At 39.4% G+C, this 17,707-nt stretch overlaps 1 protein-coding gene across 1 annotated transcript in view; it reads left to right on the forward strand.

Moving 5' to 3' along the window:
- LOC124716995 (RAC serine/threonine-protein kinase) overlaps nucleotides 1-17,707 on the forward strand; it is a 694,752-nt gene that overhangs the window by 638,988 nt on the left and 38,057 nt on the right. Inside the window, exons 4-6 of the mRNA XM_047243620.1 lie at nucleotides 12,807-13,011; nucleotides 15,441-15,638; nucleotides 15,994-16,185. Coding sequence (XP_047099576.1) covers nucleotides 12,807-13,011; nucleotides 15,441-15,638; nucleotides 15,994-16,185 — 595 coding nt within the window. The remainder of the gene's footprint in view (nucleotides 1-12,806; nucleotides 13,012-15,440; nucleotides 15,639-15,993; nucleotides 16,186-17,707) is intronic.

Here is a 17,707-nt window from a genome sequence, read left to right on the forward strand (position 1 = left end):
ACTGCCACGTGCAACGTGAATCGAAGTCTTTCCGCGTCAGTCGCTGCTAGGAAGGAGGGAAGAAGCAGAATACATAACGAAACACCAATAACCGCGGAAGATGCTTTAGAAATGAAAGCGAAACGTGTCTGGTGTAATTCTCTTTAATTAAACTGCAGTAAGCTCAAGACGGAAAACCAATAGTAACCATTTTGGAGTGTTTACATGACCAACCGGAAACGGTATTGTGAAATCAGTTCACGAAATCCGATTTCGGTAGCCCCATGTAAACATAATGACTGAGCTTCGGTTAATCAAGTCATAATATTCCTGCCTCTTGTAAGAATATTAAATCATCGTGTTAGTGGGACGACAGTGTCCTGTGCATTGATTGGCTGAAATAAGCAACGCTAGCAGCTGCCGTTTTGATTTCAGTGTTTGCGCAACTAACCGGCCGTATGAAACTTCCTGCCAGATTAAAACTGTGCGGGACCGAGACTCGAACTCGAGACCTTTGCATGGTAGAGCATTTGCCCGCGAAAGCAAAGGTCCCGAGTTCGAGTCTCGGTCCGGCACACAGTTTTAATCTGTCAGGAAGTTTCATATCAGCGCGCACTGCGCTGCAGAATGAAAATCTCATTCTGTTAGCAGGCCGCATTTGTTGATTTTGTGTTTATACTTATGTATTAAATAAATCTGCAGTTTCAGTGGCACATCCCTGCAAAACGCGTGATTTGAACTACTTTTTTGCACGTTTTGTTGTGGTGCAACGTCGGAAATTAGACGTCGGCGCATGAAAACGGTACCGTCACAAGACAATAGATCAATTAAGGCTTTTTTGGTGCGAGCAGGCTGTGGTTCATTGTGCAGGAAAAAAGGCAACTAGCAATGCCTTTGTTCGCACCAGTTGTGATCTAATCGTCATGGATTGAAACTGAAACCAGCTATTATCAGTCATGGTTCAGAAGACTGTACGTAAGTCATTAAATTTAGGTTGGATGCAGTAAATAATGACTAGAATAGGGAACTGTAGTCCTGAATAAGGCAACTAGAGGACTGGACAGCTCCCACCAGATATGTTGAAGTAAACCAAATCTGTCCATAAAAAGCCAGAAAGAGCTGAAATAAAATATGGATTTGTTGTGCAGTTTAATTTTTGTAGTAATTGTATAAGATATTGGAGGAGGAGAGGGACATACACGAAAATGCAGTAGAGTACATATTCTTAGATAACTCCAACTGCGTGAAGAATAATTTGATCAAACTTTATACGGAGACTACCCTAAATGAAATCAACACTGATATTATTTTGATGAACTTTTTTCTAACTTTGAAATTAAGTGCTTGAAAAATAATTTACTCAAATCAGGTATATAATTCACAGTTTAAAACAACTTCAGGAAATCACTGTTCCAAAGGATTTTGCTTCAAATGTACAGCGTTTCATTTTAATGGTTTTAGCAGCTGGAGAGGAAAGTGTAGATGTTAAAGAATATAAAGCTTCGGAAAGCACAAAAGAATAAAAATTTAGAGGTGTGCCTTGTCCATCCTGTTAGAGAAATGATTTCTGGATGAACTAGTATTTCGAATGCTGATGTAATAATGTGAAACTTTATTTCTATGATATGCGTATAAAGTGGCAGCCTATTTTTAAAACCTTGATATTTTAACACAAAAATACTTAAATTAAGTATTTTACACAACTTTCTTTTTCCCTCAATAAAAATATAAATATTGTTTCTCCTAGGTATTTAAAGGGCAAACTTGACAATTTCTCCACCATAATAGTACATTATTTCTTACACGTACCAAACCGCTGCGCTAAATAGAAGTTCCAGCTTCCTCTCCCCAGTTCACTAGTTGGCACATGGTTTGTTGCTGTGAAGTCCGTCTTCAGACCCGTCCTGCAGAAATCAGCCCGCTTAGCCTGGAACAGCTTCCTTCATTATTGTGAAGTTGTGACACTGTGCTGATGTGAGCCATGGTAATGCTGCAACAGCGTTTCCGGTAAAGCTCTGAACTGTTTATATTACGTAGTAAGGTTTTTGGTCTTGTGTATGTGCAAGCCGACGTGCCCAGTACAGCTAAAGGCACAGTTTTAGTTTGCTTTGCTTTCTGATTCAATCTAATAATGCATTTTCATAGGATATTGAAGCGTATTTGGAAATCTTAGTTCAATGCAAATAATTTTCCTTTAATCAACATGGATGTTAATGCTTTCCTATAGCCAAGAAAAAGGTAGAAAAGAAGCCAAATAACTGTGAAATAAGCCATTCATCCGGACCGCAGCCGAATCTATCATTTGCCAGCTAAACGGTATTAAAAAGAAGCCTAAATGAGCTTTGAAAGATGATTTGGCAACATTGCGCGCCAGCAATGCATCAGTGGGATCTGTACACGCACTGTTCGCTGCCACTGTGTTGCCACTTCAGCTGTACAGCCCACTGTGCTTCTTGCCAAATTTCGCGATTCTAGGTCAGTGGGAAGTACCCTAAAGGTCTTGTTGAGTGAGTTTTCGAGTATCAAAATAAGTGACATAATCTTATGAGTGTATTGTCGAAGAAGCCTGAATTTCTTACACCGGCAAAGGACCATAGACTGTAGTAATGGAAATGAATTTTAACTTGGTACGTCTACCCGTTTTTGAGAAAAAGGATTCTTCGCTGACACAGATCCTATAACGGTTCCGGTTTTACAGGTTGAGGCTCGGATCCCTAAAAAAGACAAGCCATTTTCCAAACATGCACTGATTAGCCAAAACATGATCATTGCCCGCCGCGAGTTTGAATGCCTACTGGTTGTGTTGCGTGCATGTGACGCAGTAAGGAAAGAATGTAAGTGGAAGAGAGACGAATTGGCAGTCATTATATCGAAGATACGGACCGCAAACGCGGAAGTCCACGGACATACGCGGTTTTGTCAAAGGGTTCATTGTGACGCTGCGGCTGGAAACAAGAATCTCTGAAACGGCAAAGCTGGTCGTCTGTTGGCGCAACAATTGTCGTGAACACGCATGGAAAGTGGTTGATCGGCGGTGAAATAACGGGTAGGCCGTATGTTATTGGACGGCCACATCTCATCACGAAACGTGGAGGTCGGTGAAGCCCTCAGTATGTGATCCAGGAGAGACTGCGATCTGTGGCATCTAATGGCAGCGTACAATGCTAGTCCAGGCACATGTGTTCGGAGCACACCGTTCAAAGGCAATTTTTGAACATGGAGTTCCACATCAGACAACCCGTGTGTGTCCGTGAGTTGACCAACGACATCGTCAGTTATGATTGGAGTGGACACAGCATCACAGAGCTTTCACCGTGGATCAATAGAGACGTTTCGCCTGTCGAATGAATCGCATTTCTTGCTACAGCAGGTCGATGGCTGCACAAAACATGCACTGCGCCATAGATGCAGGCCGGTGAGGTCGTAATTATGCTGTGGGGTACATTGAGTTGGGCCTCCATGGGATATGTGATGGTAATTGAAGGCTCATGGCAGAAGTGAACTGTGCGAAATTATATTGCGTACCACTTGCATCGCTTGATGCCTGAAGTCTCCCCCTACATCTTCCAGCAGGATAGCTGTCCAAAGGTCACAATACTGCTATAGCGGTTTGAGACACATTACAGTGAACTCACATTGATGTCTTGGCCAACAATTGTGCCTGATCTGATCCTGTAATCTGTGGGAGTTGCTTGACCTGTGCATTTACATCTGGTGCCACATACTTCTGGAATTCTGTCAAGGACTTACAGAATCCCTGCCAAGTAGAATTTCTGTTGTACTGTGTTTGAAAAGTGGAACAACACGCTATTAAACAGGTCGCCATGTTTTTGCTCATCAGTGTAAGTAGAACACACAATACGACATGGAACTTTCGAAACATCTCTGGCCGAGCGTGCGAGGTATTTGGTAGCCACTGAAAAAATGCATTTTGTTGAGGTACAGAGTTTTAGATATATACAGGATGTCCCTGAAGATTCAGAGATCAACTGTGAAACACATCTCATCTGCTGAAAAATGCTCATAGCTCTTTAACACATGCATTTTGGAGCCCATGTGTAAAAGACCTTGTTTTCCTTCTTCGAATGATGCCTGAATAATGACTATTCCTTCTGGGAGACCCTGTTTGATGTGATGTGTTCGGAGCTGTTCCCTGGATGAAAAACTTTCATCAGTTAAAAAACAAAATTACCTATGCTCTGGCTCTAATTAAAACTACAAAAGTTTTTTTTAGTTGCTTATACTTACAGATGGTATAAAGTTAAATGCTGAACATGAACTTCGGATTTTTTAGGCAATAGACGCTTTAGAGCTATTTTCTATGGCTACAAAGAGCTGAGTGCAGTGGTTGTTGCCTACAGTTTGATTAAAATTTCTTGGTAGCTGACATTTGAAGTGTTAGAGGTGTCCTCCTCCAATCAGAGAGCACAACGCCATGACCGAACTATGCGCCGTTGCCGGACTGCCACAACAAATGGTCAGTTCACTTGTGATTCCTTGTCTGGCTTTTTTTTTTTCTTCTTGTCGTGTTTGGATCCCAAATCCAGGGTCCGGTGTTTTGCCAACGTGGCAGTTGGCCACGACTGTAAACAAATGACTCCTCGGACTGGGAGGGGAGGGGGTTTAACAAGCGCCGCCTCCCTATCGAGGTGCTGCCATCCTACGTCCGAGTTCTGTGCTTCCACGAAATCAGAACTGACATAACTGTTATAGGGATCGCTGATTCCTTTTGTTGTAGTGAGAGTCGCATTCAGATCCCTTTATGCAGCAGGATTAATCTCTTCACTCATTTCAAAATATGAAAACAAAACAAGCAATCCACAACACAAAGCAAATTGAAGTACACAAAGTGTTTGGTGATGGATGCAGTGCAATTGTTTGCTACGGTTGGCAGTGGTAGTTCAGGCCTGTAACTTAACCATAGTTCAAAACGGTCCTCACCTATAGTGCATTTAAAAGAATTTACGACTTTTGACAGTTCAGTACGGAGTGAGTGGAGGGAAGCGTGGTTGCCAGTGTGTGCTGGACGCATCAGCAGGTGACAACAATGACTGGTCTGAGATCTTTCTCAAATGTTTTTGAAAGAAACTATTCGCTAATACACTCTAATTCTCTCACATCTTATAGTTTAATTCGTCGGCTGCATGATGAACCGGCTCTCACTCCGTTAATAGTCATAATTATTGTGATATTTCGATAGTAGTTAAACTGTAGCAAGAAATTCTCAGTTTGTAGTGGAAAGTAGGCATCGCTATTAATTTGTGTTTGGTGCGTGATAGATTAAAAGTTGCTGCGTATTAAATGTAGATGATATATTGAATTATTCTTTAAACGTGTAAGGATATCGCCGTCTGTTTTCGATTTCGAGAAAATTTAATGTACCGGCTGATCACAAAGTCAGTATAAATTTGAAAACGTAATAAAGCATGGAATAATGTAGATAGAGAGGTAAAAATTGGCACACATGCTTGGAATGGCATGGGGTTTTATTAGAACAAAAAAAGTTCACAAAATGTCCGACAGATGCGGGTCGTTTGGTGGTGATAGTGTGCTCAGCCGCCACTTTCGTCATGCTTGGCCTCCCAGGTCCCCAGACCTCAGTCCGTGCGATTATTGGCTTTGGGATTACCTGAAGTCGCAAGTGTGTCGTGATCGACCGACATCTCTAGGGATGCTGAAAGACGAACATCCGACGCTAATGCCTCACCATAACTCCGGACATGCTTTACAGTGCTGTTCACAACATTATTCCTCGACTACAGCTATTGTTGAGGAATGATGGTGGACATATTGAGCATTTCCTGTAAAGAACATCATCTTTGCTTTCTTACTTTGTTATGCAAATTATTGCTATTCTGATCAAATGAAACGCCATCTGTCGGACATTTTTTGAACGTTTGTATTTTTTTGGTTCTAATAAAACCCTATGTCATTCCAAGCATGTGTGTCAATTTTTACCCCTCTATCTACATTAATTTTTCAAATTTATGCTGACTTTTTGATCACCCGGTATTTAAAGCGCCGTGACGAACTCTTGCTTTAGTGAAAAAAACTAGAATAAAATATTCATAAATTTCCGGTATCTCATTAATGGTTTGAGATATCCAAACAAGATTTTGTCAAATGATAGCACGCAAAGACGAGTGTTTTACCGTACGTTAGTATGCGAAACTTCCGTATCTATCGCCACGATATTCAGACGACTACAGATTTTTTCAGTGAAATAATGTAATTGAGAGCCATCGATAGCTGGTGAAGCGAGAACTGCTTGTGGGTTTTATGACAATGTAAGTGAAGAAATTACAAACTTTTTTTTATACTAACAATGGGCTGTTTCATAAACTGTTGACCTGAGTAGCTCTCAGTTGTTAGTATTGTAATATACTATTTCAGGATACTGTAACGATTCCAACTGCATTAGTGTTGGCGAGATGAATATTTCTGAACTCTGCTATGTTTTGACAAAAAGAAGCAGATTTTAACATGGCAACAAGAGAAGTTACGTATTCGTCACAGCCCTTCATGAATCAATGTCTCCTGTACTGCGTTCTTGGTATGGCTGACAAATCAAGACCAGTCATGTCGTGCAACATTTTCAGTGGCTTATTTGGTCAGCACTTCAACCTCACTGAGCGTAAATTTCATGTTTTTTGCCACATTACTTTTCACTTACGCCCATAAACTCTGTCGGATTTAAACGAGCATGATACGAAGGAAGCCTGGTTAAACTATTCCATTTACCGTTAGCCAGTTCGTCGACCAGGTAGCTTGAAGTTTTGGCTTGTACAGCACTAAAAGTTCGATTACCTTCGCTTTACACACGCTGAGTTCACCTTTATCTCATGGCACATTTCTTTGCACCCATAAAATATCCGCTTTCGTTCCCTGTATTGTTGGAGGTTTGTGTATGAGAAGGGAGTGGTAATGCGTTTTGTCCGTTACTATTGTCGAATTCCGAAGAATGTTTTGCAGCAGCTCATGAACGTGTTCTCGGTCGACACTTTTATTGAAAATATCGTATTCAGATGTACAGCACTGTTGTTATTAATGCAACACCAACACAAAAAATTTGTTCACAATATCTGAGACGACTTCAGAATACTTCATTGCCAGAAAATACGATATTACAATGGGAGCGGACGAACCTTGCATGTAATACCTGTTGTTTATTCATGGTCTGGCAACAGTGGCGCGTTATCAGCAGACCTGCTGGCGTCGTGGTAGGGAAAGCCGGCTCGCCATTGGTGTTACCTGGGCAACGGCGTCACTTCCTGTACCGTCAGCCAACTAATTTGAAACAGGCTCTAAAACAGCCACGATGGTGTGTCCGCATAGTACTTCCATTTCGCATTTCATCACACGGACAACCATACCTGAAACAATACACACAAAACGGTGGTAACTAAATACGCACATTTCGTACACACCATTTGCCAAAGATTGCTTTTTTTTCCGCACAAGACACGATTCAGCTTCACATATTCAGTTATCATCATCGCAGATATCGACTTAAAATAGGTAAACTTCATACGACGTGGCGTAAAACAGAATTTCTTGAAGGCAGTAAATGATCGTTGCAACTTGGCCTATACACAAATGTAAGAGTCTTACACAAATAACTTCTGTAGCGCAGTGAAAAAGCTAGATCTGCTGAAGGTTCTGGGTTCGAATCTCGTCAGGTAATAATGTTATTTAAAAATTTTTATCGAAGTTATTTATTATTGTTTTTAATTAATTAGTTTGAATTTTTTGTTTTTAATCTTCTGTTGCATCATTTTTATCTTGACTTTTTTTGTTTGCTCTTATTTTTCTTCCTATCATTTTTTTTTACGTTTGTAAACTACCAATGTCGCCTGCAATCAAATGAATGCCACCCAGGACTGCTTGCGTGGCAAAAGCGACAAGCTAACGGTTCACTTATAGCGCTGAAACTGAAATCTTTTTCTGTCTTGAGCCTGCTCGCACAGGTCAGGTATAATCGCCATGAGCAAAGGTAGTATGATTAATAGATCGCTTCTGGTCTCTGAGCGCCGTTTTCTCGGATACGTTGCATATCAAGAAATTGTGGCTAAGTTGGGACAAGGGTGTGAATATTCAGGACTACAAGACACGTCATCTGTTCAGCCAGTGGTCACTCGAAATCAACTGTGGGCAAAGCACCTCGCGTTCCCGCCATACCTGATGGCAGACAGCAGCTTCCGACGTTGCTCCGCATTACTAGTAAAGTGACCCACCTTGTTTGCGTGTCTCTCTTAGGCCGGTATTACACTATCAAATTTCTTTGTCCAATATCTTTATCCAATATCTTTGTCAAAGATATTTGATAGTGTAATAAGGACTTTGTCAAATGTCGTCCAATATTTGATCTAATCTAGGGCCTCGCTGTATATTTGATCAAAGAAACCGCATGTCTTCTGAGCGCTAGCATCGCTGCAGCGTTCTGTCGTCTGTAGTGTTTTTATAACCATTGCCGGTAAATACAATTGGTGTGTGCCGACAACTACAAAATTAATAGAGATGTCTGAAGCTGATGAGGCGCTTTACAACGTGAGGCACCCTGAATACAAAAATAGATAAAGAAGATTGGAGACCTAACCTGACCTGACCTAACCTAACCTAACATAACCCTCTCCTGTAGCAAGGAATCGGAGTGTTATAGTGAGCCTGTCTTCTGAAGATGTAGCAGTTCTTAAGTGAATATTGTGCTTTGTGATATGAGGATACACTCCATTGAGCACATACAGAAATGTATGCTCATCCATTCTTAAGTAATTGATGTACGACTTGACGTCTTCCACTGTAAGCTCACGTAACGAGTTTTGTTGAATGCTTTTATCGTGTCGTCGTAAAACCCACGGCTTCACCCAGATTAGATTAGTTTTTTCGTTCCATAGATCCGTGCTGAGGAGATCCTCGTGGATGGGGAACATGTCGATTTTTTTAAGCTGAAATAACAATACTAATAGTATGAATAAATACAATACATCATTTGTTTCTATTAAAAATTTCGCCAATGGAGTAGAAGGAGTTGGCCAGAAGTAAGTCTTTCAGGCTCCTTTTAAACTGATCTTTATTTCTAACTAAATTTTTTTATGTTTGCTGGCAAATTATTGAAGATGTGTGTTCCTGAGTAGTGGACCCCTTTTTGAACTAAAGTAAGTGCTTTTAAGTCCTTGTGCAGATCATTTTTGTTCCCGGTATTGTATGTATGAACTGAGTTGTTTGTTGGAAAAAGAGATCTCTATTTACGACAAATTTCATTAAGAAGTAAATATACTGAGAGGCAGTAGTTAGTATACCCAGTTCTTTGAAGAGGTTTCTGCAGGAGGTCCGTGAATTTACTCCACAAATAATACGTATTACACGCTTTTGGACCTTGAAAACTTTTGTTTGACTTCGAGATTTACCCCCAAAATATTATCCCATATGACATTATGGAATGAAAGTATGCTAGCTTTTTCATTTTTATGTTGCCTATGTCTGCTAACACTCGAATTGCAAATACAGATTTGTTAAGGCCTTTCTGCAGTTCTGTGGTGTGCTCCTCCCAACTGAATTTATTATCAAGTTATAATCCCAGGACTTTTAAGACTGTCAACCTCGTATGTATGGTTCCATCATCCCCCCGCCCCCCCCCCCCCACTTGTTATCCACATGTGCACACAATGCAATTGGAGTACGTAGAACTGCGCGGTTAAATAGCAAGTTGTTGTCAGCCATCTTGAACTTTGACGAAAAATTTGATGACAGTGTAATACCCCTTCTAGCGCTACGTCAAAGATCTTTGTCAAATATATTGGACGGAATATTGGATCACATCTTTGATCAAATCTTTGACCAAGAAATTTGATAGTGTAATACCGGCCTTAACCGAGCGGTAGCTAATGTGGCAACACTACAGTGCCAAGTGACAGACGTCAAGTATCAAGTAATTGTAATCGGACTATAAACACAACACCGCACGCGAAACAACACTATATTCACAGTTGCTACAGCATGCTACGAAGGTTGTTCGATAAATCTGGTAAAAAAGCAAAGAAAAAAAGTTTTTGTTTCGTAAAAAATTCACCTTACTTCTTGACATAGTCACCCTTTGATGGCATGGACATCAGGTCCTCCAGCTTTTCCATCCCATCGGAAAATACTAGTTGACTGTAACTATCAAAGCCCATGTACTTTCGCCATTGCTATCACTATTGTATAGGATGGTGCAGTATCCTTTTTTGCATGTCAACGTCGGTCTTCTTTCAGCCAACACGAGTTTAAAATGATCCAACAATGAAGCATAACAGGGCCCAGCTATAGTTTTACCTTTTCCAAATAATCTAAAAAAGGTTATTGTTTGGGAATCGCAAAAAACAGTGGTTGCCACCTTACCAATTGACAAAATGGTATTTGCCTTCTTCAGTGCACTTTCACCTGCCTTTTTCCGTTGTTGTGACTGTGGTGTGTGATGATGGATCCAGGTTTCATTGACAGTCGCAAATCCGTGCAATACGTCTTGCAGATTGTGATTAAACATACTGAGACACTGTGTTGAAATGTTCTGCCAGATGCACTTATGATTGACTGTGGGCAATCTTACAGCACCGACATTGCTTTTTCATAGCCAGTTCTCTATGCAGGATATTATGCATTTGCTCAGTTTAGATGATTACAGTTTCGACAATCTCACAGATTTTTATTCGGTGGTCTTTCATTATATGTGATGGATTTTGTCAATGGTTTCCTTTGTGGCGACTTTAGTTACATGGAGCTCTTCATTTTCGTTCCCTTTCCAGTAAAGTTTAAATTCATTAATCCAAAAGTAAATGGTCTTCAATGATGGTGCAGAGTCTGCGTGAACTTCCTTCAATCTGTCTCGATATGTGCGGCAGTCCAATCCTCCAAACGAAAATGTTTTAAAAAATCGTGAAACTCTTTTTCTTCATTTTCAATTGCAGTTGACACACAGACCAATTCAGATGGCTGTGAATAATGAACTGTCTGCTGTACATTGCTGAAATTCCTTATATGATCCTTGGAATAATACATTTACCCCGTATGAAGGGGCACCAAAAATGTTCCAATCTTTCATGGAAATTTACCAAATTTGTCAAACCATCCTTGTATACCAGCAGCTAAACAATTTACAGGTGCCAATACAGCTCCATAAAACTGTGTAACATAAATTTTGAAAACAAGCTAGTGTTAAGGGAGATATTAAAAAAACAGTGGATGATTTCCCCCCTTAATATTGATCATTAAGTAGTGAAATTTAAATTCCTATGAGTAATATATTCAAAACACTAACCCAGTCTTACAATGTCTTTATTCATTTCTTGCTTTGTGTCAGCACTGCATCCATTGAGAGAGAGAATCTTCTCCCCCTACACGTGTGTTTGGTCATAATTAAGAAATAATTTAGGAAAGACAAAACCTGAGAAATTAGTGAATGTCTATAAATTTCTGCATTTGGATTTAATTATAGTTTAGAGCCATTACGATTCTGCTTTTTTTTCCGCCTCCCTCAGGAAGTGTAAATGTTATTTAACTGTCTGTCCTATATTGCAAGAAAAGTTAAAATACAGAAATAATAAAATAAATTATTGCAATAGTAACTAGTTGCCTTCAATACATATGATGTCTCTCTTTAATTTGTGTAAGGCTAACCATCTAACATTTTGTATGTTACTTAATATTTCATGATTAAATATAGTTGAATTAATTGTATGTGTTTTTGGATTCTTTTTTCCTTTGGGTGAAATTAAATCCACCCTGGATTTATTTCGTAAGACAACTGAACGTGAGAGAGACTGTTTTAAATTTTATCTTGCAATATAAGAAATACAGTTAAATAACATTTACACTTCCAGAAAAAAAATGTGGAATCGTAATGACTACAAAGCACAATTTAGTTCAAATGCACATGAAGTCAGTGAAAAAAGAGTAGGCCTATTGGAGTGTAGTTGAAGTGCATCAGGTGATGTGGGGGAGATAGAATAGAAAACAGAAGTTTCATTATTTGGGCAGCAAAACAACTGAGGATGACAGAGACAAGTAGTAAATAAAATACAGACAGGTTACAGTAAGAAGAGTTTCTGAAAAACGTAGATACATTACAGTCAAATATGAAATCAAGTGTTAGGAATTTTTTTCCAGAAAGTAATTGCCTGGAGTGTAGGGAAGTGGAACTAACAGATAAGAAGGCAATAGAAGCTTCTGAAGTGAAGTGTTGTGCTACAGAAGATTACTGCAGTTTAGATGGGAAGATCATGTAACTGATGAAGAGGTAGTGAGTCAAACTGGGTAGAAAAGTTACACCACAACTTGGCTCAAAGAAGGGAAATTATTTATAGTACATATCCTGAGGCATCAAGGAATAGTTAATTTGGCAATTGAAGGAAGTGTGTGTGATAAAAATTGCAGTGGGAGAGCTGAATCAAACCAAGCCTTCGGACTAAAGACTAGTGCAGTAAATTATTTAAATTTTGGGTCCTGCAAATTCAATGTGTTAATCCATCTAGAACTATCTTCATTATGAATAAACCTACTTTATGCAGTAAACGTGTCTGACAATTATTAATCTGCTTCCATAGCGTTTGTTGCTTGTGATCCCTTTTCTGCACTTTGACTAGTGGATACCAACAGGGACCTGAAAAATCACTACTAATTTTCATTTATTTATTTTGTTAAAAAATTGTGATGTACATAGCCATAGTACCTCTTGCCATCTTGATTGAAGAAAAGCAAATTTTTGTTGAGTTACAGTTCACAAAGAAAAATTTGGACTAGGCTTATTAGATGACTAGTAGTTGAGAAGATCAGTAAAAGTTTGTGATTTCCAGGGAAGAATGGGTTGCTGCAATCCGTTATGTAGCGGACCGCCTTGCGGGATCGGAGGATGTGGACATGCCTACATCTGACCTGGATAGGAGTGCGTCCTTCGGTGACAGCTTTGACAATGGCTCGTCTGCAGCTCTTAATGAACTCGGTGCCAAGTTTTCTGTACAAGGCACCTCGAATAGCAAATCTTCCGGAAAGAAGAAAGTGGTATGTATTCAGAATTTTAAAAATGTTTGAAGCTTGTAGGGATCATTTGAGAACTACAGGAACATAAAAATGGGTCAGTTCATTCCATGTCAGTCCATCAAGGCCATGACACCCACTATCTACTTGAGAACTGAGTACCAAACTTAACTTGATATACATGTGAAATTTTAGTTTTTAATGCTGTGTTGGTGAGTCAAATTTATGTTTCTGTGCTGCGTACTGACTATGCCAAGAAACTGAATCCAGTTTTGCGACAGATATTCCTAGGCTAGTTAAGCCAATATTCGGCTCTTTTTCAGGAGTTTTCACCTTTACAGTACAGACATTAACATCGTATAATGATGATGAGTTGTTATGTGCTTGTTTCTAATAATAAGTGTGGTACAGGTTTGGTCCAGTTTATCCACAAGAACATTGCTCAGTCCTCTAATTTTAAGTAATTTGCCTTTTATCAACTGACTTAACACAGTTGAGATGAAATGTCTCATTTTCTACACTTAAAAGGATCACAGTAAATTTTCTTACACAGAGAGATGGTGTGCAGGTACCTGTCTGTAACATACACATATCAATCAGATAATCAGTGTGGATGACCATTGCTTCACTATAATATATGTACTTGGTCTTCATCAGTCAGTTCATCCACACATGGCAGTACACATGAACTTTGAAGATACTGTCCAAGAGAACACTGACTACTTGTGTTTCCCTTATTGCTTGAGGCGTAAAACCACCATTTGTCATAGATAATTATGAAGAGATAGGCCTAACATAAAAAAAAGTGATTAATGGCAGAATCACACTGTTCCATTGTTTCTTTACAAAGTATTTCAAATTATTATTTTAATATTATTGCTACTATTTTCAGCAGGAAATACTTTCTTTTCTTTTGTATGTGAATATTTGTAAAATCGAAACAACCAAATTTATGAAAAGCAATGAATTATGCAACACAATTCAATACAAGAGCTCGAACAGCGGGCTCCACGAACACGACTCAAAACAAATGAAATGTGTTATGGAATACATTTAGTGGCATTTAAATAGTGTTTCCAAATAGGATTTGTCCCTAGGGAAATCCAAGGTAGCCCCTTCAACTTCAGCAGTTCACAGGTAATCATAAATTACCAATTTAAACAATTTTTAAATAGCATTTTCCACTCATTCCATTTCTACAAGTTGGTTGTTTCTGTCTGACAGAGAAATATTTATAATAATATTATAAAACTTCCAAAGAAACCTATGAGGTGTCAACACTTCAAAAATTTAATATCACCCATGCATCAAGCTTGTGTAAATGAAATCAAACAGTGGAAAGTCTGGGATGGAATAATTACAGTATTATGAAAAGGAAATATTACTATCCGCCATATGGAGGAGAACATGAAATACAGGAAATGTGTTCACAGTTCCAAATATGAACAACCATCAGCTGGATAATGGAGTAATGGTAATGAGAATTTGTGCTGGACTGGGACTCGAACCCAGATTTCCTGCTTATCACGAGTGGTTGCCTTCCCATTCGAATACCTGACCACAACTCAGGGCCAGACTTGAACTTCCACATGTTTCAACCTGTAGTCATACATCCGTACGGGGGAGACATTTTGCCACTGAGGCCACACTGCGAGCAACTGTGCCCGATGACAGAAGCGATCTGGGTGGCAGGGGTAAAGATGACCCTGGGGTGTGGAGGGGGAGAGATAGTAGGGTAGGGGTGGGGGGGGGGTCAGTAAAGGGCTGCTTGTGGGAGAGTACAGGAAGGTAGGTGGCCAGGGTATAGCACAGTTTTCATCTTGTGTGCTGCTGAACAAGACACGGTCTGAAGATGGTATGTTTCAGTCACATGGCTTTTGTGAAGTTTGTGGTTTCGTTTTGGTGTCTCATAAGTTAAAACTCTTAATCCACATTTAGATTTTGTTGTGTGATACATAGGTAACTCATTGTCATTCATGGTTAAAGTGAACTGGAAGGGAGGGAATGTTTTCAACTTTCTATATCACTTGGCACAAATAATGTCTCGTACAGTAAAGCATACAGTAAGGCAGCATTTCACTTTGCAATAAAAATTCAGTCCGAATTATAGTGAAAATTTGTGAAGGTTTACTGTATTTTGTTGTTTTCAGAATTTTGGCTATTTTGGTAGACAGTCTGCCAAAGAAGGGGGTAATAGACATATTTTATGGCAACTGCTTGGGACACTGTTACTTGATACACTACTGTTTTAGCTCGATTTATAACTTATTCTTAACAGTACTGTTGGTATGAATGGGCTGTTACCCATTGTTAATAGCTATCATTTTGATTGAGTGTATGTTTTTTTTTTATTTCATTCCTCTTGTTTTATTTTATGTTTGATAAGGCTTTAAATATACATTGTATATAGCTTAACAGAATTTTATTATAAATTTCTATTTCTCTGTCCACAGACACTAGAGAATTTTGAGTTCCTTAAAGTCCTTGGAAAGGGGACATTTGGCAAAGTAATTTTATGCCGAGAAAAGGCTACTGCACACCTTTATGCAATAAAGATTCTGAAGAAGGAGGTTATCATCCAAAAGGATGAAGTGGCCCATACTCTGACGGAGAACAGAGTACTGCGGACCACAAGCCATCCATTTCTCATTGTGAGTATTAATTGACATTTAAACCTCAACTGTTCATGTTACTAAATTGTGTCCAAATACCGAAATTTACTGTAAAATTGACATTTGAGGTTTTGATGATGCCAGCTAGGTGGAACATATCGTTAGAATGCTTTGTTTTCTGGCATAGTTCTTTGCATACAGCAATCATTGGCTGATTGTGTTGCACCATTTTTGGTTGTCACTCATTAAGTATTATTTGCCTTGCTTCTTATGGATTTTTATTAACAACTGAATACTGATGTATGGTGGAGCTAGTATATTTCATCATGCAGAATTGTCATTTACCATTGTACGTGGACAAAGTTTTTACAATGGATTATATCTTATGTTTCAGTCGCTGAAGTATTCATTTCAGACAGCTGACCGGTTGTGTTTTGTTATGGAGTATGTGAATGGTGGAGAACTCTTCTTCCATTTATCGAGAGAGAGAATATTTAGTGAAGAACGGACACGCTTCTATGGGGCAGAGATCATCTCGGCACTTGGATACCTGCATGAAGAGGGCATCATCTACAGGGATCTTAAGGTACTAAACAGTTAGACTTGCACGTCTCAGTTTCTAGCTGAATATATGTGTTTGTGAGAGTGTACCCAAATTTTCCAGAGTAGTGCTACCTTGGTTGGAGCCTCTGGGGTACACATTTTTCTCACTAGGGGTGTATTGTGCAACTTTTTGAGAGGTCAGAACTGCCTCTGGAAGTGTCCAGGAAATTTTTGTCTGTCTGTTGTCATAACTGGACAAGGGTCACAACGTACTCAGAAGCTCATGCTCAGATCAGAAGGGAGACAGGATGTTAGGCTAAGGAGGTGTAGATATGGTGGTTATATGGAAATGAGACTCTGGTTTGGCTTATTGGTCTGCTTTTTGTTTGTATTTAAACTGTTTGCAAAGAACGTGCAGAAGGGCACGCAACTATTTTATGACTTCAGTAAGTGTAAAACATACACGAGGCTTAAGAGCTTCTCCAATCAGTTACCAGAACAAACGGCCACCCCGGCCTGGAACTTTGTTGAGGTGCAGATATGCACAATAATGTATGGTACTACAGACCACATGGAAGTAGCAGATTCTGTTATTCTAATTGAACCATCAGGTTGAAGTAAATATCACAATGAAAGTGATACACAGGCTTAGGTAGTTGTAGACGAATGAATGATTGATACCAGTAATACTAGCCTACAGGTATGTCCAGGCAAGCTTTGCAAAACCTTTGTGTACAAGCTTGATTGAGTTTATGTTCACTCACATAGTACTTGCTGTAGGCCATTGGTCTTCCAAGGCTGCTTGATCTGGAATTCTTCTGCTTGCTAGAACTCTTCTTGTTCTGGAACTCCGCCTCGCTTGGTTTTTGAGGGCCTCCCTGTATGTCATTTGGGGCAATTGGCTTACAGGTGGTATGTGACAATATAACTTTTTGTCTCCAATTTGCAGTCATTGAGCACAAAATCATTGGTTTTTCAATGCGTATGACCTGCTAGTGGACCAGTGAATGCGGCTTCCACTGTATGTTTTTATGTTACAAGGCTTACTGCTAAAACTCATACTTAAATGATTTTTCTTCTTTTCTGGAAGATATCCATGATTCCATTATTACAGTAAGAGAATTTTTTGCCACAAATGTTTTGCGTGCCCCCCACCTCACCCCCCTCTCCCCCCTCCCCTGCCTACACTCCGCTTTAATAGTGGGTGTAATTGAACAACGTGTGGCAGTGAAATTTTATCCGTACTCTGGAAAAATACTGCAAACACTTTCGCGATCCGGAAGACAGATTGCAGAGAATACGCTATAGAAAAAACTAGAGTATAATGGTGTGTAAGATTACTGACCCTCTTTTGTGCTCAGTAGACGTCCTTGTATCAGTGTTCATTTGCAGGCTGAAAAAGAATTTGAAGTAGTTCTTAAATGAATTTCACAGAACATTGTGGGTTAATTTTCATATGTCTGTTAATATTGTAGTATCCCATTGTGGGTGATGCACCCATTTTATTACAACAGAAATTACACAGTAATGTTGGGCAACTGAAACAGCTTCAGAGTGAAGGCAAC

The sequence above is a fragment of the Schistocerca piceifrons genome, chromosome 9 (genome assembly GCF_021461385.2).
Source record: "Schistocerca piceifrons isolate TAMUIC-IGC-003096 chromosome 9, iqSchPice1.1, whole genome shotgun sequence".
In the NCBI taxonomy this organism is placed as follows: domain Eukaryota; kingdom Metazoa; phylum Arthropoda; class Insecta; order Orthoptera; family Acrididae; genus Schistocerca; species Schistocerca piceifrons.